General features: G+C 45.6%; 1 protein-coding gene across 1 annotated transcript in view; it reads left to right on the top strand.

Annotated features, from left to right (window-relative positions):
- The window catches only part of LOC145394179 (FAD-dependent oxidoreductase domain-containing protein 1), a 129,493-nt gene extending 117,071 nt beyond the window's left edge, over positions 1–12,422 (top strand). Inside the window, exon 8 of the mRNA XM_080268162.1 lies at positions 11,801–12,422. Within this exon, the coding sequence (XP_080124288.1) occupies positions 11,801–11,940 (140 nt within the window). The 3' untranslated portion in view covers positions 11,941–12,422. The remainder of the gene's footprint in view (positions 1–11,800) is intronic.
- Positions 12,423–25,260: the final 12,838 nt, after the last annotated feature.

Raw genomic sequence — 25,260 nt, 5'->3', positions numbered from 1 at the left:
CCTGTCCTGTTGCCACAGATATTTTAATTTTGGTGAAAGGATGAAAGGGGAGGTGAATATTGCAGTGGGCTTGCACAACAAATTGATTTGGTGTGATGGTGAGGGTGCACAGTCCATACCACTGTATGACTTGGCCCTTCTCAGCTTGTGATGGTGATATGGAGATTCATGATACCATCTACCGATCAGGGTTGCAAGAGTCTGCCAGAAGCTCTGTCTGTTGAGCCGTGTCATCCATGGGACTCCACTCACATTTTTTTTTTTTTTTTTTTTTTCTCCGGAATTTACTCCTGTAGCCTTAACTCATCCAAGGGCAATCCACAAGGCAGTGGGCCTGGGAACACTCAGTTTGACCTCTCACTGATGGCCCCTCCAGCATGGGTAACCCTGTTCTGTTGGATGGGAGAGAGAGACAGGTTAGAGTTTGAATTCTTTATTTTCTCTAATTTTCTGGCTACATGGAACCCATCTAATTAGAGGCCGAATAAGAAGTGATACAGACTCTCTGGAGATGGGTTCTGTATTGCCCAAAACATTAGAGAGAGAGAAAAAATCAAGCTCTAACCTGTCTTTCTCCCACCCAACATTTCCACTTGTCGCAATGGATCATACATAAAAAACTGTCCTTCTGCTGAGTCCACGGGGTATTTTTCCTCCGCTGGTATGGCTCACCAGATTTACAGGGCATGCAAGCCCCCCACCACAACAAGGTGGTTCCCATGGGGGGGAGTACACACACACACACACACACACACACACACACACACACACACACACACACACACACACACACACACACACACACACACACACACACACACACACACACACACACACACACACACACACACACACACACACACACACACACACACACACACACACACACACACACACACACACACACACACACACACACACACACACACACACACACACACACACACACACACACACACACACACACACACACACACACACACACACACACACACACACACACACACACACACACACACACACACACACACACACACACACACACACACACACACACACACACACACACACACACACACACACACACACACACACACACACACACACACACACACACACACACACACACACACACACACACACACACACACACACACACACACACACACACACACACACACACACACACACACACACACACACACACACACACACACACACACACGTGTGTGTGTGCATATGCATGGTGGAAATGAATGTGACCCCCCATGCATGGAATTTGCAGTTGTATATTTTTTTCGGTAAAGTAATTATCATTGTGATAGATTTTTAAAAAGTTGTGGAAATGCACATCAACTGCACAACCTCATCAATTTTACACGCAGACTGAGGCAAGTGGCCACCCACCATGTTGGACTTTAAGGATGATTCAGCTCCAAAGTCAGACCATCACTCATTTTTCATAGCTGCTAAGCTGTCCTAATATGCTAAGCTGTCCTAAAATGACCTTACCTAATTCAGTCTATCCTAGCCTAACATGATTTAATTTCTGTAACTTAACTAAATGGAATGATTAGGGGAGGAATGAATTTTGGGTCCAAATAGATCCTTTGTCCAGTCTCTCTGTAGAATGCCAGTGCAGACATCAACAGACAAAACTTCATGCTCTTTAGTTGCATGAATATTATTGCTGCAGATTATGGCTGTTAGAAATGAATTATTGTATTCAATAATGAAAGATAATCCATGTCATAAAATTTTCATCATTTATTTCCCAACATGCTAGTATGGTATTTGTCAGAGAGCACAGGAAGGCTAATGCTCGGTGATGTCAAATGCAAACAAATGTTGTGATTGGCTGCTGCACCTCTCCTGGCCAGTGGATGTTCTCATTGGCTGCAGCACCTCTCCTGGGACTTGCCAGAATAATGGACCCCCCAAAACTCCTTGGATTTCCTAAATGTTCCATGCCAAACAAATTTTTCATTTTTTACTGACATTGAGAGGGCTGTCCCTCCATGCTAAGGAATCCTTGTATGCAGCATGTCGTAGGAATGTAATGCTGTATGGTAGTGATACCTAAGCAGTAAGGGAAGAGGATATTCATAGGTTCACATGTACAGAGATGACAGTGATTAGATGGATGTGCAGTGTGTCCTTGAATTCAAGGCCTGAAGAGGTGGGCTAGATTTGCAGCTGAAGAGTTAGGAGGAAGGATGGAACTTGAATGGATTGGTATGGTGATGAGGAGGGGTACATTAAGATGGTTTGGGCATGTTGAGAGGATGGAAGATGACAATTGGGTGCAGAAGATGAGAAGTGTGAACGTCGAGGATAGGATTGTAAGAGGCAGACCAAAAAAAGACCTGGTATGTGGTCATAGAGTGTGACCTCAGGGATAAGGGACAGAATAAGGAGGCTGCCAGAGATTGAACAGCATGGAGACCAAAGCCAAAGTTACCGGTCTGTTGGAACCATTATAAGTGATACAGATGAATTGAATATTTTGACTGTCTGCTGAATTAAAGGCATTCAGTACTAAAGAAGTGCGTGTTAGACATGAGACCACTTTACAATGGAGGGAGAACTGTGAACAGCATGCCCTGCAAATTGGACCAGGCACTCCTTCACTCAACCTTCATGTCTCAAAATCTTGGGTCTACCTCACCAGCCTGATGAGGAGTATTACAAACACCTAACTCCTTCACACAAATACTGTGTTTTTCAGAGCACTAAAGCTGCCACCATATGGTTTTATTCTAGTTAATCAGTGTACAGAGATGAAATTTATTAGATGGATGCTAGTTCTGTCTTTAAGTGGTAGGCCTGAGGGATTAGGATTACAAACGAAGACTGAAAGATAGGACTTAAATGTATTAGTGTTGTGACAGGATGATGATAATTTAACAATATGTAGCTCATTCCATATAACCTTTGGGTTTCTTTCTGTCAGGGTCTGTCTTGGAAGATCATATTACAGTAATCCCTCTAATATCCGGACGCCCAATAACCGAACATCCCCACTAACCGAACCTTATCGTCCTGGGATCAAACATTCCATGGTCCGAAAATCCAAAAAAATTGGAAAAAAATCGATTTTTTGCCGTCCGTAATTTGAACTTGCCGCGCGCGCCACGTGAGAGCATTGTTTTGGTTCGTCATTCCTCCGACGTCCGATAGAGCGCCGCTGCATCCTCCCCACTTCCCGCCTGTCTCTCACCGCGACAAGACCTACGCTCTTCGTCATGGCTGCCCACGTGCTCGCTTTTGTGGTGGTGCCGTACTTGCTGCAAGGCCTCCTGCTGCTCTCTGCCGTACTCTTAGTGTGTGTGAGGATGGCCCCGCCTCCTGAGAAAAGGAAGAGAGTGGTGTTGACTCTGGAGAAGAAACGGGAGATATTGGAGAAGGTTGATGCGGGTTGGTCTTCCTCTCGCATTCTCCGCGAGTTCAACCTGGCCCGGTCGACTTTGTTTGATATCAAGCGTTCCCGAGACAAGCTCATGCAGTACACGGCTGACTTCTCGTCGAGAAGCAAACGCAACGTGGAGAGGAAGGTTATGTTTACTCCCAAGTATGCAGAGATCGACCGCTCCACGTTGATTTGGTATCGACAGCAACGTGCAGCTGGTGTGATGGTACGTGGAACGGAGCTGAAGGCTGCTGCTGAGAAGTTTGCAAGGCTTCACGACGCCCTAGACTTCAAGGCATCCGAGGGTTGGCTCTTCGCGTTCAAGTTGCGACATGGCCTTACTAACCGTAAAGCACATGGCGAAGCATTGACGCTAACGAGGATGGAGTGGACGAGTTTCGGCACAAGGTGAAAGGCTTGATCGACAGGGAGGGCCTCACTCTCGGTCAAGTCTATAACGCTGACGAAACTGGCCTATTCTATCGCTCGGGTGCCAACGAACACTCTCGCCGATGAGACGGAGAAGCGTGTACCTGGCCGCAAGCTTTCTAAGGAACGGATATCTGCTTTGTGTTGTGCCAATGCTAACGGCATGCACCGGCTTAAGCCCGTTATTGTTGGCCGTGCAAAGCAGCCTCGGTGCCTTCGTGGGGTGATGGATGTCCTTCCTGTCGTATGGTACCATTCTTTGAAAGCATGGTTCACAGCTGTGATTTTCAAAGACTGGTTTCACCATCACTTCGTCAAGGAGGTCATACATTACCAGACGAAGACACTGGGAATTCCTCGCGACCAGGTAAAGGCTCTCCTTCTCCTCGACAATGCACCTGCCCACCCGTGCGACAAGGACTTGGTTGCTGAGAATGGCCGTATTAGGTGCATGTTTCTGCCACCTAATACGACTGCTCTCATTCAACCAATGGACCAAGGAGTGATCGTGGCAACAAAGCGCCTGTACCGTCGGAAGTTCCTGGACGAGGTGATGGTGGTTCTCGAGACGAGGACGAGCGCAGGGAAGGACGTGACACTCGAGGCAAGCGGACGTTGGAAAACCTTCGCCGCTCCAACATCAAGTCTGCGCTGTACAACTGGGCTCGTGCATGGAAGGAAGTCCCTGTGAAAACTCTTGAAAATGGTTGGTCTCGTCTGCTTCTCGCAACAGATGTGGAGTACGATTTACTAGGGGTTGACGTGGATGACTTCCATGCACGGCTGCGCACGCACGGCGACGATGTTGATGTGGACGATGTTCGTGAGTGGTTGGACGACGACGAGGGCGATCCTGGGTATCAGACGTTGTCTGATATCGAGATCGCGTCTTCGGTTGCTGGTGTCAGTCCCGAACTTGAAGATTCCGACGACGAAGGCGATGATGATGCAGACTCCGCCCAGCAGGACACTACTCCAGCCATCCCCAAGCTGAGCGCACTCCGGGAACATCTAGAGTTCGTCCTAGACTACCTGGAACACCCGGACTGCGACAGGGAGATGGGGCCCCTTGGGACTGCGGAGGAAGTGCGTGCTTTCCGGCAGCGCATCATCAATCGCCAGAATCGTCGGTCCTTGCGTCAGTCAACGATTGACAGTTTTTTCAGGCCCGTGACCCCCGCTGTGCCAAGCCCTGGTTCCACTCCATTGCCTCCCCAAGACAGGCCCTCATGCTCCGAGCCACAGCCCAGCACATCAGCTACAGTGGAGTCACCGCTCGACGTGAGTTTGCGGCTGTCTTCAGAGTCTTCTGTAGTCGGTACGCCATCACCACTACCCACCGATGCACCCCTTGGACGCCTGCCAGTGATACTCTCGGGCTCTGACAGTGAATAAACAGCAAGAACTTCTCCACTAGACCACACGGGAATTTTGAGTGTTGTGCAGTGAAAAAAAACGGTGTGTTGTGTTAAGGTTTTCAAGTTGGGAGAAAAGACTAAGTAGAAAAGAAATTTAACGTAACTAACCTTCTTTGTTTTGGCTTTGGAAACTTAAAAAAAACTTGGGAAAAGTTAATGTGCAACACTTAAATTTAATGGAACATTATTTGGACTAAAGTGAACACTGTGAAAAGAACGGACTTCTGTGTGTTAGTGACTAAGTTCAGTGCAAGACTTCAGGAAGAGTGTAGTGCAAGTGCTTCAGGAAATCATTCTTACTGTCAGAGTCCGAGAGGAGGCGGTTATTCATCGAGGTGGCCAGGGACTTGCTGTAAGTAGCCAAAATGTTTCATGTTGTACTATTTTCCATACTATATTTACCAGAATGTTTCATATTGTATTTTTTCCCATACTATACTTACCAGAAAGTGTCATACTGTACTTCTTTCCATACTAAACTTACCTCATGCATGTGCAGTAGGAATGTGTTTTTCTGAGTTCGGTTAGGTTCGGTTAGGTTAGGTTCGGTTAGAGTCCATAAGTACCAGAATGTTTATTAATGTATGAACATACTTCTAAACCCACATTTTATGTGTCTATTGCATTTATTTCAGTCATTTATGTGCCTTATTGGTGTGATTTGGGTGTTAAATAGGTGCTATGCATGTCCGGAGGGAGTTGTATAGGTGTTTCTCTGTGTTAGGGTCCGTAAGTACAAGTCCATAAGCTGGGGCCCAATATCCGGACAAAACCAATATCCGAACCTACCGATGGCTCTATTGATCCGGATATTGGAGTGATTACTGTACGTACTTCCCAGGTGTCTTAAGCTGACTCCACGCTTTCTTCACCCTAGCACAACTGTTGACTCCTTGTCTCTCACCAGCTCCCTTCAACCACTCTCTCTTTGCATGACTGTTGCATGTTTATATCTTTGGAATTGGTCACTGCATCTCTGAACTGTTTGCTTACATCACTCCTCCATTGTAGTGAACGGGTCCCATTTGTCTGGCAGCACATTCTCACCTTCTTATTCATCTAGCTCTTTATTGCAAGAGTTATCTGATATTCAGTCATTCATGTATGCTACAGGTCACCTCTGGAACTGTCTTCCTCAGTCTGTATTTCCTTCCACCTATATTCCCCAATATTTTATAATGTAATTTGTCCAGTAATTTAGCTTTGGTTTGTTCTGTTTTTCTTGGAAGAGACGGCCTAGTGGGCTTTTAGCCTTTGATTCTTTATTCTTAGCATTAAAGGAAAAATCATAGTGCCTGAGTATTTTTATCTGATGCCAAGGAAGCAGACCTACAGGACAGCCTGCTGACGCAGTCCTAGTGCAAAGAAAAGGCATCCCACAAGTACTGCATCATGCCACATCCAATTACATGTTCAAAAGGTTCGTATTTTCAGAGATCCATAGACAGAGGAAAACAGCACTTATTCTTTCAACAGCAATGCAGGTTGCTCAGAACCATCTCAGACCTGGTACATCCACCACCACCACCACCACCAAAAAAAAAAAAAAAAAGCTTCAGAATAATATGTGACTGTGACACCTCCAGAGATGACATTACTGGTTGTGTGACAACATATGGTCTTTCATCTACTTAGAGCAGTCTGATTGGAAGTAGTATCTCAAGTCACACAAGATGTCTGAGACTCATATTGTAGCCACTCGGATTATTATTTAAGAAGCATTATCAGAGACTTCTTGTAAGCAGAAGTCATCACGTACTACAACCTGCCTCCCAGTATTCTTTCACTCCCCCCCCCCACACACACACACACAAAAAAAAGTTCCCCACCCATTCAGGACCAGATTGTATGAAGAATGCCAATGATACTTATTTATTTAGATTTTCTGTCTATTCACACTTGGTATTCTCCATTGCTCTTGAATATGGGAGAGTTCATCAGGCATGAACTGCCAACAAGTGTTTGGGTTGGGTGGGCATACAGACGTACCTCAACTTACGAGCATTCAAGGTCCGAGCATTTCAAAGGTGTGAACATGAAAAAAACAACAAACATTTCACAGGTTTGAACGTAACCACGAAAAACTAATTTAGCTTGTAACGGCCTGTTGTGACCTCTTTTGAATGTGGCGGGTGACAGTAGTTGCTAGGCTGGTTGCCAGGCGTCAGTGTGGGTGCTAGGAGGCAAACCCACCATCTTTTGTTTTTGTTTTGTTCACATGGAGGAGAGAGGATAGCGGCACATTGTGCTTTTAGTACTTTCACTTCATCTAATATGGCTGATAAATGCAAGCGTGTTGATAGTGGTGCTTCTGGCTCATCTAGGAAGTGATGTGCCGTCTCTATGGAACAAAAACTCAAAATAATAAAGCGTGTTGAACGAGGTGAAAGAATTAGTGCAGTGGCGTATTCATTCGGGATGAACAGATCAACTGTGGGGACAATTGTTAAGGATAAGGAGCGTGTTCTTAAGCATGTGAAGGGTGCTGTGTTCATGAAGTCCACCATCATTGCCCCAAAACGTGGGCTTATTATGGAGGAGATAGAGAAACTTCTGAGTGTGTGGATAGACAACCAGATTCACCAGCGCATCCCTCTTAGCACGGGGCTGATACAGGAGAAGGCCACTAAACTGTTCCAGGACCTAAAGAAGAAATATCCTGAGGAAAATGATGTAGAGTTTAATGCAAGTCTTGGGTGGTTTTACCGCTTTAAATCATGGGCTGACCTCCGTGCTGAGCCTTCAACCTCCTTTGCTGAGCCTTCAGCCACATCCATTCAGCCTGCTTCTCCTGAAAATCCTGACTTGCCCACTGCTCTCTCCTCACCTGGATCTTCCAACTAACTCTACTCCTCTACCTGCCTCCTCTCACTTCCTGCAAGTCCTGCTATGTCTGCCCTTAGGTGAGCTACAGCATTGTTTATAAAATAACTCTGTTATCGCTTATGTCCAATGTATATTTACAACCAGCGAAACAAAATGAAATGCTTGCCACATCCACGTCTTCGTTCCATTATCTTTCGTCAGTAGTAAATAGGCACTGGACAATAGCAGGAACAGAGTTGTGTCTTATACTGTATGTTTTTCTTGTGTATTTGTGTTAATTTATGCATTTATATTTCATAAGACAATATAAACTGCTTAAGAACATTGAAAACCCTACAGACAGATCAGTGAACAGTACGGTGTTTTTATGTTGTACGTGTAGTACTGTAAGGGATTTTTGTTTTGCAAACAAAATCAACTTGCAAACGGCCTCTTGGAACCAATTATGTTCGAAAGTTGAGGTATTTCTGTACTCCTTTTGGCAGTATACTCCAAATGTAAACTCTTTGGTACAACAGCAGAAAGCATGTCATCAGCATCACCGTGTGTTGTCATGCTGAGCAATGCAGAGTACAGTATGTCATTGTCTTCCCTGCCAGTCAGATCACAACAGACATTAATGCTTTCTTAGTAAATTTTTTAGGTGTATGACATTCACAGTTTGTCTTTGCTCTCCTTTCTTCTATCTTGGGTATAACTCTTTTGAGGGTGCCTCCCAAAATGATGGAGTTTGGAGTGAATCCACTCACTTGATGTAGTGCTGCTGTCAGGTGTCTGCCCTTTCCTCTCCTTCCTTCTTTCCTTCCTTCCTGTTCTGTCATTCTTTTCTTCATTTGTTCCTCGTCCTTCTGCCAACGGGTGACTTTACACTCTCTCTTCCATCTTTCTTTCCTTCATTTTTTCCTCTTCCTTCTGCTTATGGGTGAATCTACACTGAGTGACAAGCCAAATGGTTTCCTGTATACTAGGAAACCATTTACTACACTGGGTGGTAACCATATAACCAGATTATGACGCCTGGTGGTTTAGTGGGTAATTAAGGTGCTCCAATCGGATTGAGCCAGTCAGGGTTTATATTCAAGGGGTGGTTGGGATTTATTGCTCACATAATGCCACTCAGAGATGAATGAGGCTGGTCACTCTCATCTTAAATGTCAGGACCAACTTGCCTAGCCCCGGGCTTCAACGCTTCTCATGAAGCAGTTTAGGATGGATGATGAATGAATGAAAAAAATAAATAAATAAAATAAAGAATCACTTGTAGTAAACAAGCCTTGGGTGTATCCAGGCCAGAGGCTTTAGACCATTTCAACACCACTGAGGCATTGAATGGTCTATCTATCTATCTATTGCCAGACGCCTTAATCCCGTACGGGGTGGCCACAAACAAATTGCCTCCACGTCGCCATTGCCCCCTGCCATTTCACTGCCCTTCTCCCAACTCACACTCCCCTCTCTCATATACCTCTCCACTCCATCCCTCCAACTCATCTTTGGTCTCCTTCTCCCTCTCCCCCCCTCCACCTCACTCACATGCACTCTCCTCATCAGTCTCTCACCTTCCATCCTCTCCACATGGCCAAACCACCTCAGTGTGTTCCTCCTAATGCTTCCTATCACATCCACATCCACACCACAATGCTCCTTTATATCCTCATTTGTCAGCCTGCCTCTCCATGTGACTCCACAGGCTCCTCTTAAATAACTCATTTCCACTGCTTTCACTCTTGACTTGTGTCCATCCCAACAACATTCAAGCTTCACTTCCATATGTTAGAGTTGGTATCACAATACTGTCATGCAGTAACTTTTTCACTTCCATACTCACTTCCCTATTTCTTATCACTGCTTTCAAGGAACCAGCAACCTTTCTTCCTTGTTGTACCCTTTCAAGCACTTCATCCTCCGAACTTCCATCCTTACTCATCACACTTCCCAAGTACTTAAACGTACTCACATTTTCCATTTCCTCACCATCCAACCTCACTGTACATTCACTGACTTCACCTCTCTCAAAGACCATCACTTTACTCTTCCCTACATTCACCTTTAGATTCCATTTCTTACACACTCTCCCAAACTCATCCACCAAGCCTTGCAGCTCCCCTTCATCTTCACTTAGCAACACAGTATCATCTGCAAACAACAGTACAGGGAGTTTCCAAACACTACCCGCTCTCACTAGGGCCACTCCAACATCCACCCCTGCCTTGTACCTCTTTTATTACCCCATCCATGTACAGATTGAACAACCATGGAAACATGACACATCCCTGTTTCAACCCATCCTTCAAAGAGAAAATTTCACTCAGTTCACCATCCACACGCACTGCAGCCTTAGCACCCTCATACCTACTCTTCACAGCATTCAACAACTTCCCATCTACTCCATATATTCTTAATACTTTCCACAATCCTTGTCTATCCACCCTGTCATATGCTTTCTCCAAATCCATGAAAGCTGCATACAACTTCATTCCCTTCTCTAGAAACTTTTCCACTAAAGATCTGAGAATGAATATCTGATCTACACAACCTCTTCCCTTCCTTAAGCCTCCCTGTTCTTCTCCAACTAATTCCTCTGTTATTTCCCTAACTCTGTCAATACGTATCCTACCATACACTGTTCCTATTACACTAAGAAGACAAATGCCTCTGTGATTACCACACACTTCTTTTTCCCCATTTCCCTTTGTTATACCTGACTTCCAATCCTCTGGGACTCTACCTTCCTCCCAGGCCAATCTGCACATCTTCCACATCCATTTTACTACTATCTCTCCCCCATGCTTCAGCATTTCACCACACACTCCATCAATTCCTGGGGCTTTCCCCAATTTGACTTCCTTCGTTGCTTCCACAACTTCTATCCTGCTGATTTCTTCTTCTCTTCACACCTCCTTTCATCTCCCAGCTATTCCTCAGTCACTTATACTCTCATTATTTCCATTCTCTATGTTCAGCAATTCCGTAAGTGTTCTCTTCATCTGCTCACTTTTTCTCCCTTCTCTACTAGTGATCTACCATTTTTATCTTTCACTCCTCTACTAACTTCACTGCCACCCTGTTTTACTCTCTTCACATTTTTCCAAAACATTTTCTTACAGTCCCTCCACTTAACACTCAAATTCCTTCCAAATTCCTCATCCACTTTCCTCTTTGGTGAATGGTGATATGAGGAATTATCCCCAGATTCAGACAGCTGAAAAAAGAGTGTATTGCTTTCTGCCCCTGGTGATGATGCCTTACAAGACATGGAGAGCTTCCTTCATAGAGTTAGTTGTTTCCATAAAATGTGCTTTTTAAGACAAGATGACCTTCCTTCATAGGGTTAGTTTTTTTTCCATAAAATATGCCTTCTAAGTGGAAAACAATTATGGCAGCATTAGATGGAGTAAAAAATACATGTGCATTCAGCAGACAGTGTGAAAATTAATTACAAATATTTGCATTTCTCACTATGCAGAAAACAAAGAAAAAATGTTATCAGGCTTATTTTCCAGTTTCTGATAGCCTAAGTTTGTGCTGTCATTTGCACTGTTCTTGAGCATGTGCATCAGACCTTAAATTTGCACTATAAACTCCCCACCCCTACCACTTCTGTGCACACATTCATCCCTTTTTTCCATTCACTCATTCAACCAAGGCTCCAGTTTACATTACAAGAATTGCCCTGAGGATGTACAACCATTCTTGTACATTTGTTTTTTTGCCACAGGGATTCAACAAGCAGTAGGTGTGGGGCGTGCCATTATGGAGAGTATCGTCTATGGAGAATATCGGACCATTAACCTGGAGCGTTTTGGATTTGACCGCATCCTTGCCAACGATCCCTTGTATGAGACCAACATAGTATAGTGTGCTGCCATCATCATGAACTGTGTGGTATTATGCTGTTTTGGAATACTTTCCTGTGGTGCACAAGTAGGCTTTATCAGGGTTAGTAAAGATGGTGTGAGTTCCCTGACCAACCATAGTTATCCAGATTGCATCAAGACAGAACTTGTAGATCCATACACTTGAGAGAAACCAGGTATTATCAAGGCAGACAGTGGTACGGTAAGCTGAATTGGAGTTCCAATACACAGGGAACCAATTTGTAATGAAACAATTTTACATTGAATTCATAAGTTATAGAGATACAGTAAGCTCTCAATTATGCAATGTAATTCAGCCAAACCCCATGCTGGATATTGCATAGTACCCCCAATCGGCTGTCCATTTAGTGTTGAGCTGGACAGTGTGTTATTGTCCATCTCAACCCTCTATCCTAAAAACTTTCCTACAATATTACTCATGAGTAAAAGATTAAAATCAAGCATAAAATACAATACGGTATTGATGCAATACATATATAGTGGATTCTCCTAAATTGCGCATTTCTAGACAGAAGATTCATAATACAAGGCAGCATCATGCAATCTTTTGCAGTATGAGTTGTTTACCAACCACATCACCGACTGGATGCGTCAGTGTATCACACATCTAAATCCTCATTATAGCTTTCAGAGGTATGTTTATAAAAATGCCCATTAGCTGTGGTAATCCAGGAATAATAAAAAGTAACTGTGAAAGATTCATTTCAGTAGAAAATAGGGAAAGGCCACATCCGTACGGTAAAGAGTCAGTCACATGGAGTAATTCTTCACCAGATGGGCATGGTGATTCCACCTATAATAACAAACTCACGATTTCAGGTTGAGTAGTTTTGGTACATATGTAACTCAGATAATATAGCTGTTGAATTGTGACTGCAAGAAGTGAGTGGGGGAAAAAAAAAAAAAAAACATAATTGGAGTATGAAAAGAAACTGGCAGGCTGTCATCGGCAGTGTTTACAAATGATCTCTCCAACTGTCTGCATTGTTTCCCAACTACCGCCCCGACTGGATTCGTCGGTGTATCACGCATTCTAAATCCTGATTTGTAGCTTTCAGAGGATAAGTTTATAAAAATGCCCAGTAGCTGTGGTAATCTGGGAATAATAAGTAACCTGTGCAAAACTCATTTCAACCGAAAATATGGAAAGGCCATGCCCATTTGGTAAGCTTGCCAAATTGATGATTATTACGACAACATGGAGGTAGCTGAGGGCGATGATGACACCGCTTCTGTTGCCTTCTCACCGAACTTTGAGGGGTTCTTGTGGGAGGTTGGTAAGGAGGAAGTGGCACAGAGGCAGCAGCACACTTGCTTCTTGGTGGGAGGCCATAGTCCACCTCAAGTCTTGGAACCCCTCACCTCATGTCCCGGTCGTTTCAGCTGTAAACCAGTTAGGCTGTAGTGACCTAAAGTGACAAACGGCTGAATTACTTAAGGGCCAAAATATAGGTTAGAGTGGGTTAGGTTAGGTATGGCCTAAATTTCTTTGGCCCAACAGGATCACGTCCGAAAATAAATACGGCCAGATAGTCCCGAACTCCACCCCCCTCCCCGATCCATTCAAGCAATGTTGTCAGTCAGAGCCAGATAAGAATCTTCCAGTATTGTTATTTCAATTAAGTATGCTTTACTGATTTCTTCTCCAGGTTGTTAGTGTTCATTGGTGACCAGTTTGATGTAGGTTTTGACCAGTTTAATGTAGGTTTGGGAGGAAGGGGGGCAATTTTTCCAAGATGACAGATTCATAAATAATTTTTCCCATAAGATTAGTTATTTCTAATGCAAAATTCTTAAATTGTGGCCTGTGCCCAGTCTCATAAGACAGCAATTTGGGATATTTCATGGTAGCACTGTAATACAGTACATAATATAATTATGATCGTACTGTACTCACCTAGTACAGTAATACCTTGATATACGATACCCCTAGATCCTATACCCTGATTTAACAATAGGGGTAGGAATGCCACTGTACCCCACCTAATGATGGCCAAACTCCGGTTTAACGATGGGTTTTGAGTTTTTTTACCGATTTTGATGATATTTTAGACCAAAATTGTGTGTTTAGGTTGATTTATAAACTGTTTTTAGACTTAGAATGTGTTTTAGCCATAAGTGGGATGAACATTGTCATTTTGGGGTACAGTTTATTAAGCTTGATTTTTTTCCAGACTTATATTTGACGAATTTCAGATTTTATTTGTTGATTTCGGTGAGTTATTTACAGGTGGAGATGAGGTAAGGACCAGATGGAAAGAATATTTTGAAAGCCTGATGAATGGGGATAGAGAAAGCAGAGCAGCTGTAAACATGATTGGTTTTGGGGGTGTGCAGAGAAGGAATGCAGTGCCAGGAGACGTGACACTTGTACAGGTGAAGAGTGCTGTGAAGCGGCTGAAAAATGGGAAAGCAGCTGGGGTTGATGAGGTGTATGCAGAGGTGCTTAAATGTAGTGGAGAGAATGGAATGAAGTGCTTGTTGGAGATATGTAAGAAGGCATGGATGAGTGAAACTGTGCCTGCAGAGTGGAAAAAGGCTGTGATTGTACCCCTGTACAAAAATAAAGGTGAACGAAGTGAGTGTAAGAATTATCGTGGCATAAGCTTACTGAGTGTGGTAGGGAAGGTACAGTATATGGAAGAATTATTATAGAGAAAGTGAGAGAGATATCAGAAGTCCTAGTGAGTGATGAACAGGGTGGCTTTAGGAGTGGCAGAGGATGTGTGGACCAAATATTTGCAGTGAGACAGATAGTAGAGAAGGCTTGTGAGAAGGACCATAAGGTGTTTATGGCATTCATGGATCTGGAAAAAGCATATGACAAAGTGGACAGAGAAGGATTGTGGAAAGTTTTGTGCATGTACGGTGTAGAGTGTTAGCTGTTAGGTGCCGTCAAGAGTTTTTATGATGGTAGTGAAGCATGTGTCAGGGTTAATGGGCATCTAAGTGAATGGTTCACAATCAGTGTGGGCGTTCGACAAGGTTGTGTGATGTCCCCATGGTTGTTCAATGTATATATGGATCGGGTGATGAGAGAAGTGAAAACACGAGTAATGGAGAGAGGGATGGCATTGGTAATGAATGGTGATGGATGGAATATCTCAAATTTGTTGTAAGCTGATGATGCAGTACTGCTTGCAAGTACCGGACAAGAACTTGGTAGGCTAGTGCAGAGTTTTGCTGATGTCTGTAAGCGTTGTTCCTTGAGAGAAAATGTAGAAAAGAGTAAAGTGATGGTTATTGAGAGAGAAGGTGACTCCCAGTGCAATGTAACAGTGAATGGAGAGAGACTGGAATTGGTGAGAGAGTTCAAATACCTGGGTACAGTGATAGAAAAGAGAGGAAAATGTGCAAAAGAAGTTGAAAGTAGAGTGACACAAGGAAGAAAAGTAGCTGGTGCAATGAAGGCCTTGATAAGAAACAGAGGCTTGAGTGTTGCAGCTGCACGAGGCTTACATGAATGAGTGTTAGTGCCAACTTTAACATATGGATGTGAGACTATGATGTGGCATGAAAATGAAAAGTCTAGAGTAAGAGCAGTGGAGATGGGACTGCTGAGGAATGTATATGGAGTACAGAGGGTGGATAGGATACGAAATAATTTGATTCGTGAAAGATGCGGACTGAGGAAGTCAGTGGACACCAGAATTGAAGAGAGTGTACTGAGATGGTATGGTCATGTGGAGAGAATGGATAACAATAGAGTGGTGAAGAAGGTATATCTGAGTGAATTTGAAGGAGGGATGAGGCGAGGTAGGCCAAGGAGAAGGTGGAGAGATATCGTGGATGAATGTGTGAGGAAGAGAGGTTTGGAAGTCGGTGAGGCTAGGGAACTGACAGGAGATCGAGCTGGCTGGATGAATTTTGTGAGGAGTTATGCATGATCAGGGATTTTTGGCACCCCTTTTTAACGTGGCAGCGTCTGGATTGACTCTGTCAGATACGATTATATGAAGCTACAGAACGTGGTGAATGTTTTTGGCGTATCCGATAGAGCCAGGATTCCGGGGGCTTGAATGATGAGTGAATGGAAGCGTGGCCCATTGGATTGGGCAATTTTGGGCTGTCTGGACATTGTTACTCCTCACCCTGCCCTTGGGTGGGAAAGGAGGTCCGGATGATGATGATGATGATGATGATGTGAGGCATAGGTTAGCTTCCTTGACAGCTCTTAGGCCATTTAGATTGACATTAAACATGTTTTGGAGCTCATTTGGATGGGTTTTGGGCTTGGTTGGGGGGGAAACCCGAGACTGGTAAACGCTTCACATTACTTCACATGTTAAAAGTACCCTGATATATGGTACCCCACCTAACGATGGGGTTTTACCTAACCAATTACATCGTTAATCCAGGGTATGCCTGTATTGGCATTGATAGAGGGTAGATACGTACAGCTATGTCCTCACTATACAGTAGTCAGAGCACTGAGGGGCTACAAGGTTATTCACAGCAACAGCGAGTGAGGCATATGAGGCCATAGACTAAGTCACAGCTTTAGGATTTAGCCACCGTGTGGGTCACAAGTGCAGGGTGCACAGATACGTTCTCACTGTGCAGCATCCACAGGAGAGACTGAGAGAACGATAGTATGCTCGGTGCACGGAGTGCGCTGCTCCTGCAACACATTGTGATTGGCTGGTGTGTTGGAGGGTCTGCCTGCGTGCCGATTGGGTCCCATGTCTGAGCTGGAGAGCTGTTTGCTTCCCGTTGCTGGGCTGGATATTGCCTAATATTGCCGGATATTGTTTTAATAGAGCCGAACAAGAAGTACCGGAATTTGCGACAGCAGATAATGTAGAGTTTACTGTATTCATCAGCAAGTGCAGTAGAAGTATCTTTCCCTGTCATAATAGGTAAATTGGTAAGTGCTAGTTTGATGCTTCAACCACTAACTTTATATTGCAAGAGAATGAGTAGTGTCAATGTACTGCAGCTCATCCACCGTGCTCCCAGGTAATTGTGTAGCATATTAGCTTATACAGGTAAGCCCTTAATTCACGCGAGGGTTAGGTTCCCAGACCCTTCGCGTATGTGGTAAATTCGCGTATATGTTCTGCCCTTGTGTGCACATAATTACGCATGTCTATATGTATATTACATCTGAATAATACTGTTTATGCACTACATACACCTTATAAACTAGCATAAAGTATTAAAAACAACAAAAATGTAAGAAATTTAAAACTGAAACCTGACAAGCACAAGCGTAGGTGGAGACACTTCAGCAGTCTGGTGCACTAGCCCTCACTGCCTCCCGTATGCTACATTCTGCCTTCTTTATTGTATGAACAGTTGACTCATTCACCCCAAACATGCGGTTCCAAGACAATTCACAGGCGTAGGTGGAGACACTTTAGCACAGTCTGGTGCACTAGCCCTCACTGTCTCCCGTATGCTACGTTCTCCTTCTTTATTGTATGAACAGTTGACTCATCCCAAACATACGGTTCTGAGACAATTCACCATCAAGTCGATTCATCGTCAAAACATGGACAATTCCCCGTCATTCTATTAATATATTTATTATTGATTAATTAATACTTTAATAACTAATTTTCAGGGGGATTTTATAACTCATATAAGTAAAAAACTAGTGTACTGTACTTGCTAAATAAACTGGTATGTAAATAAATGACGGGGAATCGTCCTGATGGAGAATTGTCGCTGACATTCCACCTTGAAGTTTGTCCAACACTTTAACTTTGTCAGTGACACCACTTTACCAGCCCGCTTTGGTGTGTTACCACATACGTCACTAGCACTACGCTTAGGCCCCATGTTGGCAGACAAGGCAAGCAATCACTGGAAGGCAGAAAAATAAGCCACAAATAACGATTCTCGATCTCGAGTCACGCACGATTCGACTGTCGGATTCAAACTGACTGTGTGGTGCGTGGTAGACCGACCTCCCAGGCTCCCACACACACATACACACACACACACATACATATATGTGTGCACACGGGCAGCAGGTAGGCATTTTTTATATTTTATTTATTTCTCTTGTATATTGAAATTACTTATTTGAATACTATAATTTTGTTTTTATTATTGTACGAAAAATTCGTGGATAACCTAAATCGCGTGAAAAAAGTTCGCGTGAATTAAGGGATAACCTGTATTCTCACTCAAAGGAACACAGTTTGATAATTATTTTTTCCTTCCTTTTGTTTATACATGAAATGATGGTAATTAATGATGCGCTTTAACATCATTGGAGAAAGACTATGAATTGAACAGATCAGCATATTTTGTGTTTCAGAATGGTTGGGGAAAATCTGAGTAGTGGTAAGTGGTGGCAACCATCGTCCACTTATGTGGTGTAGTGCTGCCTACTTCTTCCTTCATCTGTATCATTCTTTTTCTATGTCTGCCTTTCTGTCTTCCTATTTCTCCCATCTTTCCTGTTGCTTTTGATTACTTTTCATTCCTTTTTCAGGTGGCTTTATATTGAGTGGCAACCCAAATGGCTTCCTTTAAGCCAGGAAACCATTTACAGTACTGGGTGGTAACCATGTACCTTACCATTACATGTTCCTTATAATTTATGTCACCAGGTAGGTTGGTGGAGGGCTAATGCCCCTCTCTGTAAAACAACTAACTCAAAGACAAATGGCCGCCCCTTACAGGAGTGTGGCATCTGGCTATAGACAGGGATGCTGTAGATGAATACCATACCATTACTCAATACCCATAAAACATATTGTGTTGATCAGATTTTCCACCCACTCATCATTCCTTGCTACTGACCTTCCCTTTCTCATCATTTCACTCTTGTTGTTGTTTTGCCACCCCACTCTGTCTGATTGAGCAGACCCATCACCCACGGGCAGTGTGAATGCGTCCCATTACTGAGTACTCAAAGAACATATTGTATTGCTCAGATTTTCCCCTCACTCATCTTTCCTTGCCAACTACCTTTCATTTTTCATCACTTTACTTCTGTTACTGATGTTGTTTTGCTACCCCAGTGTCTCATAGGTCAGACCCTTCAACCACAGGCAAGGAGCCACCTCTGCAGGCCCATCCTGTGCTGTGAACCAATGTTTCCATGCGTGGATTTGTGTGAAGCTCTGGTTCCTGGGTAGACACAGTATTTGTGTCTCCACCTGTTTAACAGAGGCACCATAGTAGGCTCCTTTCACCCCCATTATTTGGCTCTATGATCACCATCCAGTACTGTAAATGATTTCCTGAGTTACAGGAAACCATTTGGCATGTCACTTAATGTAGAGTCACTTGAAATGGAAAGGAGAAAATTAAATGGTGACAGGAAGAATGGGAGAAATAAAAGAGAGGATGATGATGAGGAGGACACAGTTGACCAACATTAGCCTCACCCAAAGAGAAATAAACAGGTGTAGGAAAAATTGGAGAAATAGAAACAGAAGAGAGGAGGAGGAAACGCAGCTCACCAACCTTAACCTCACCCTTACTACTGAAATTATTGCATTGGGTGATTTTAATATCCATGGTGCAGAATGGTTAATGAAGTGTGCCAGGACTGACGAAGCTGGTCAGAATATGAGTTGAATGCTGAATTGTTTAATTTCACACAACTTGTAAAACAACCATCTGGAATACCAAATAATCCTAACGATAACGTCTGTCTCATGGACCTATTCCCGACAATTAACTCAGATCAGTTCAAGGTAGAAGTACAAACTCAGATCAGTTCAAGGTAGAAGTACTGTTACCCCTTGAATCCTCTGACCACAGTCTCATCAAGGCCTCATTCATCAATTGCCCCAAACCTTCCCATTTTGAACCAGCCAAGGTGACCAGATGGCACTTTGATAGGGCAGTAGGCTGAAAGGGTTAATAGAGCTTGTTTTTAAGCTTTCCATCTCATGTGGGTTCTTTAAAGCAGAAATAGTCTGGTTCTATCTGTCTGTCTATCTATTGCCAGATGCCATAATCCCTTGAGGGGTGGCCATTTGACTTTGAGTTATTTGTTTTATGGGGAGGGGCACTAACCCTCCACCAACCCACTTGTTGACACGTAGGGAGCACGTATGGTTTGGTTATATGGTTACCACCCAGCGTTGTAAATGATTTCTTGGCCTACAGGAAACCATTTGGCTTGTCACTCAACGTAAAGCCACCTGTAAAGGAAAGAAAAGTAATAAGAAGTGACAGGAAAGATGGGAGAAATAGGAAGAGAGGAGGGCAGGCACAGAAGGAAGAAGTAGGCAGCACTACATCGTGAGTGGATGACAGTCGCCACCACCTACCACTATAGCCAGGATAAAAATCAAAGCATATTCTTGGGCTGAAGGGGCTGTTGTAATAAAGACTTATGCTTTTTAATGTACAGTATTTCTGCTATTAAAGTAGATTCTTACTTTGCTTGTCCTTGTATTCCCCATTCACTAAATTTGATCCATTACAGAAATTCCCAATTGAGACATTTTGAGTGAAAATATGTGTTGGAGAGGGCTGACTGTGATCTTAGTTTAGTGGAAGTAGTGGGAGCCTTTGGTGCCCTCTAGAAGAGGTTATCAATGGAAGGTAAGTGTTAATACCTTTGGTAGGTTGAGTCTACCTCTTTTAAGCATTCTCACTTTGAACTAATTCACTCCTAGTTACTGGTGAATAACTACAGAAATAACTTGGCTCTAGAATGGAGAAGTGTTTAGTGAAGCTGGTGTCTAGATGAGGATGGCTTCAAACTTGGGCATATTTGTGGGTGGGTACACATGGTGTTAGATAAGTGCCCATGTGTAATTCTGTCTTCCACTGCTTCCACAAAAAGAATGTGGACAGTTAAAATGGCGGCAGCTGTGACTTGTTCAGAGTTGATATTTATTATTTTAATCAATTACAGTACTGATTTAAAATGACAGTTTATTACTTCATTAAACTAACAACATAAATGTAGCTTCATGAGTTTAGTTTTATATAAAAACTACTCTCAGTTTCATTATTAATGTTATTGAGACTCTTCCTGTTCTCTCACAGGAAAGTTATAATCATTATTTTATCCCATTTTATACAATTTATATGCATTTTACTTGCAATACAACTGTCTGTGACATTGGAAGCAGTAGCATTTTATTTAATGGTATTTATAAGGACCATTAACCCCTAAACACTGGGGTTATTTTGGCTCCATCTCCCTCTCCTTTTGGGCATATTTCCTGTTATGCTAGGCGATTTTGGGTAGGCTTCCCGTCCCAGGAATGCCTAGAGTGTAGCTGGGTTCCCTTTCTAGACCGGAGCTTAGACACAGTATGAGAGGAACAGGGCATAAAAACACAGGGCAACAACCTTACACGTATATTGACAAATTCTTGGCTATGGAACAGGAAGACAGTTTACACAATATGCTAAACAAAATTAATACTGGGCTGGCAGGTGGGTTTCAAGTATCATGCAGGATACTATGTAGACAGGAGTTTTAGTCTGGGTCAGGAGGCAATACACAATGTTTACAGTCCTTGCACAGGAGGCTCGTTTCCAGTGGGAAGACAAAATATAGGTTCTACTAGTTCAGGGATATTTACTCTGACACTGACTCTGGTTCCCGTTTCACGATGGTTATATGCGTGATGTCACTAATTTCTGTTTCTTGATTCACTCAGGGTGGATATACACTGACACAGAGTTGTAATAATGACACTGAGTTCTGCCTCTTGTCGTACACAGAATGGATATGCACTGTCTCAGGTGTTTTTCCTCACTTTACTGAATCCCACTATTCACTTACACCGCACAGTCTTTGTCTCTCACTGTTGGTCTGTAGGAGCCATGTATCACTGTCACTGTCAGGTAATGTCGCTGATCGGGGAAAGGGGGGGGGGCGTTGGCTGGGGGAAGGCGGAGACCCTTCAGGAGTCCCTTTGTCCAGCGGCCATGGGACCACTCGCAGGGGCGTCATCGCTCATCGAGGGTTCAGGCTGGACATGGTGAAGGGCCCCTCACTGTCAGGGCTGGGAACTGGGGTCTGGCCCTTAGGACTCGGGCCAAACAGATCCTGGAAGCAATCCCTCAGGCGCCCGGTGGAGGAAGGGCGTCGCCTTCGTCGCGGAGGAGTGAGGTCTCGCCCTGGGGTCCTGAGGGCACCCTCAGAGGCCCATGGGCTGCAGTCTCTGACCCGTGGTGTCGCTGTCAGGTTGGGGCTGCAGTGTCATTCCTGGCCGGAGTCCGTCAGGTGGAGGTCCTCCTCGGGGGCCGACTGGATGGAGAAGAGCCCTGGAGATAACACCAGGCCTCTCCACCAGTCCTCGGGGCAGAAGTCCTCCTGGAGGTTGCCTTGGTCTGGGTGAACAGAGGAGTGGCCTACACTCCTGCTGGTAGGCGGGGCTGATCGCAGGTCGCCCTGGCGCTGTGGATTCACAGGGGGCGAGGGACTCTGGCGTCCCTCCCCAGCGCGGCTATGGGCCGTCTCTTCGCTGTCGGTGCGGCTTTGGGCCGTCACCGGGGCCTGACTCCCTGACGGGAACACAGACAAATCATGGCTATGGGCCATCGCTTGCCTATCGGCGCGGCAGTAGGCCATTGCCGAAGGCCCTTGCGGAGGGCGATGTGCAGACGAGGAGCGGCTATGGGCCATCTCTTGCCTATGGGTGAGGCTATGGGCCGTCGCCTGTGTCGTGCCCTCTGAGGCAACTGCAGAAGGAGAGGGGGCGTACCTGTCTTTCCCCTTGTGTGGCTTTGGGCCGTCACAGGTTCTGCAGCAGGTGTAGGCAGCACATGACGGAGCGGCTATGGGCCGTCTCCTCTTTGGCGGCCTGGCTATAGGCCATGGCCTTTTTTGTGTGCACCCTTTGGCCGACACTGGGGCCCGGCTATAGGCTTTGGCCCTTTGGTCGGAGCGGCTATGAGCTGTCTTCTTATTGGCAGAGCGGCTATGGGCCGTCTCTTACTTTGCGCGGCTTTTGGCCGTCGCTGGGGTGCTGCTTGGAGCTGAAGGGTCAGCTCCACCCCGATCCTGGCAAGGGCTAGCTCACCTGAAAGGTAGTGCACTCAGACTGGGGTTGTCTTGTCGAGCGCACTCTGGGGAATAGGGGCGCCTGGCTCGGGTGAACTTATGTCCGTATTGACTGGACATGCCGTGCGCTCTGTCTACCCCCCCGTGGTCTCCTGGGGGTGTGGTGGCGACCTGGGTTGCCATGGCCAGTATTTCACCACCGTAGTTGAGGGAAAAGTCACGTTCCTGTGGCTGGAGGTAGTAGGTCTTGGTGGTGCTGGTGACATGGGCCGGCGTCAGGTGTTGCAGGAGGCTGTTCCATTTCGCTGTGGGCGGATTTTGGACAAGGTGAGGGTTGTAGGTGAGGAAGAGGGTGGAGGGCTTGGGGGCTGTGTGGAGGAGGTGACGAGGTCCATGGATGTGGTGCTTGCTGCTGAGGGTTGGTGCGCAGGGGGCACACCGTATTCTTATGGTGGGAGGTGTGTGTTCCTGCAGGGGATCAAGTTGAATGCTGGACACTGAGGAGGCGGCAGTGGTTTTATGCCGGGGTAGAGCACTGCTGTATTCCCTCGAGATTTGGTCTTGATGTTGCATGAGTGTGATAGCGGTTGTGTTGGGGGGGTGAATCGAGGGGGAGGTTTGCTCCTTGGGTGGAGGTGAGGTGGGTGGGGTGGGGGAGGGGGTGGTGGTGTACCTTGTGGGAGGGCGTGAAAGGCGGCCAGAGCAAGTGATGGTGGTTTTCAGGGTGGGCGTGGGCAGCGAGGTGGACATGTGACCTCGAGGCATTCTGGGTGCGGGTGATGTGGTGTCGGAATGGGAGTGCTGGGGTGGAGGCGTTTGTGGTGGGAGCCTGTGGGTGGGGTTGATGGGTGTGGATGAGGTAGTGGCAGGAGCAGGAGAGGGCGGTGTACAGGCGTGTGAGGGTGTCTTGGTTCCGGGAGGTGGTAGCTGTGTGGCAGGTGATGCGGCGTTGGTGAGGTTGTAGGTGAGGTGATATGCAGCGTGACGGGTGGGGGGTTGAGGGGGAGGAAGGGAGGGAGTCAGGGAGGATGAGGGCGAGATGTAGCACTTGTAGGAATCGGGAGGAGGGTCGGGGGCAGTGGCTGGGGGTGGGGCAGGGTGGGGGGAATGTGGGGCAGGAGTAGGGGAGGTGGTGGCATGGAAGGGGCGCACGTAGTGGTTCCTGTAGGTACGGGGAGTGCTGTTGTAATCCACTGTTACTTGGTAGGGGTTAGGGACGTGAGTGATGGTGTACAGGCCCGTGAAACAGGGGTAGAGTTTATGTGGAACGGGAAGCTTTGCTATCATCACAGAATCGCCCAGCTTGTAGGGGTTGGGGGCGACATTGAGTTGGAGGTTGAGGCCATTTTGTAGGTGGTGGAGAGGGTGAGGCGTGGAGGGCGGCTGTAGGTGTTGGCGTAGGGGTAGGAGCAGGGGCCTTCTCCGAACACACATTCTTGGGGCGATACACCATCCTCCCGGGGGCAGGAGTTCATCCCCCACTGAACATTTTTAACTTGTGCTGGCCAGTCCTTGTTTTTAGTTTCCTTGATTGGAGTGCATACTTGATTCATGAGGGTTCGGTGGTTGCATTCGCAGACGGCGTTTCCCTGTGGCCAGTAGGGGGAGGAGTGGGAGATGTTATACCCGAATAACTTTGCTAGTTCTCGCCATTTACTGCTAGTGAATTTGGGGGTGTTTTCGGAGTGTAGGGCTTGGGGAATTCCAAAGTAGGGGAAGACACGACGGACCAGGGCATCGGCTACAGCGATAGCGTGGTGTTCTTTTGCTGGACAAGCGATGATAAATTTTGAGTATGTGTCTACAAAGGTGATGATGTACCGGCAGCCTGACTTGGGTGGTATGGGCCCCACAACGTCTATGGAAAGCAACTGCCAGGGTTTGTGGACGGTGATGCGTCCCGAAGGGCCAGCAGTGTGGGTGGTGTCCCTGCCTAGTGCACAGGCTCTGCAGGACTGGGTGATCTTCTTGGCAAGGTTGGAGGGGCTGGGAGTCCAGTATGTGCCATTGAATACCTGGAGGAGTTTTTTCATACCCAGGTGGATCCCATTATCAGAGTGGAGGTGTCCCATGGTGTCTAGGGCAGTGTTGGGGGCGAGGATGATGTGTCCTAATGAGGTGAATAGATGGTTGCCCTGATGGTGGAGTTTGCTCAGTAGGTGGGAAGGGATCCAGGGGGGTCGGTCTCTGTCGTGCCACCGTTGAAGGAGCTCCGTTCTTGTTGTATGGCATGGATGGGGAGTTGGGAGAGCCTGTCGGTGTTGATGTGGAGTTTGTTGGGGGAGTAAGATATTTTGTAATTAAATTCTTCCAGGGTCTCTTGTCATCTGCTAAGCTGGGCGCTGTGGGTGTCTGATTGCC

This window comes from Coenobita brevimanus, chromosome 26, assembly GCF_032717465.1.
Source record: "Coenobita brevimanus isolate Jiangsu-jjx chromosome 26, ASM3271746v2, whole genome shotgun sequence".
Classification (NCBI taxonomy): domain Eukaryota; kingdom Metazoa; phylum Arthropoda; class Malacostraca; order Decapoda; family Coenobitidae; genus Coenobita; species Coenobita brevimanus.
The sequence above is the reverse complement of the archived record's forward strand: the minus strand, read 5'-3'. Positions and strand labels throughout refer to the sequence as shown.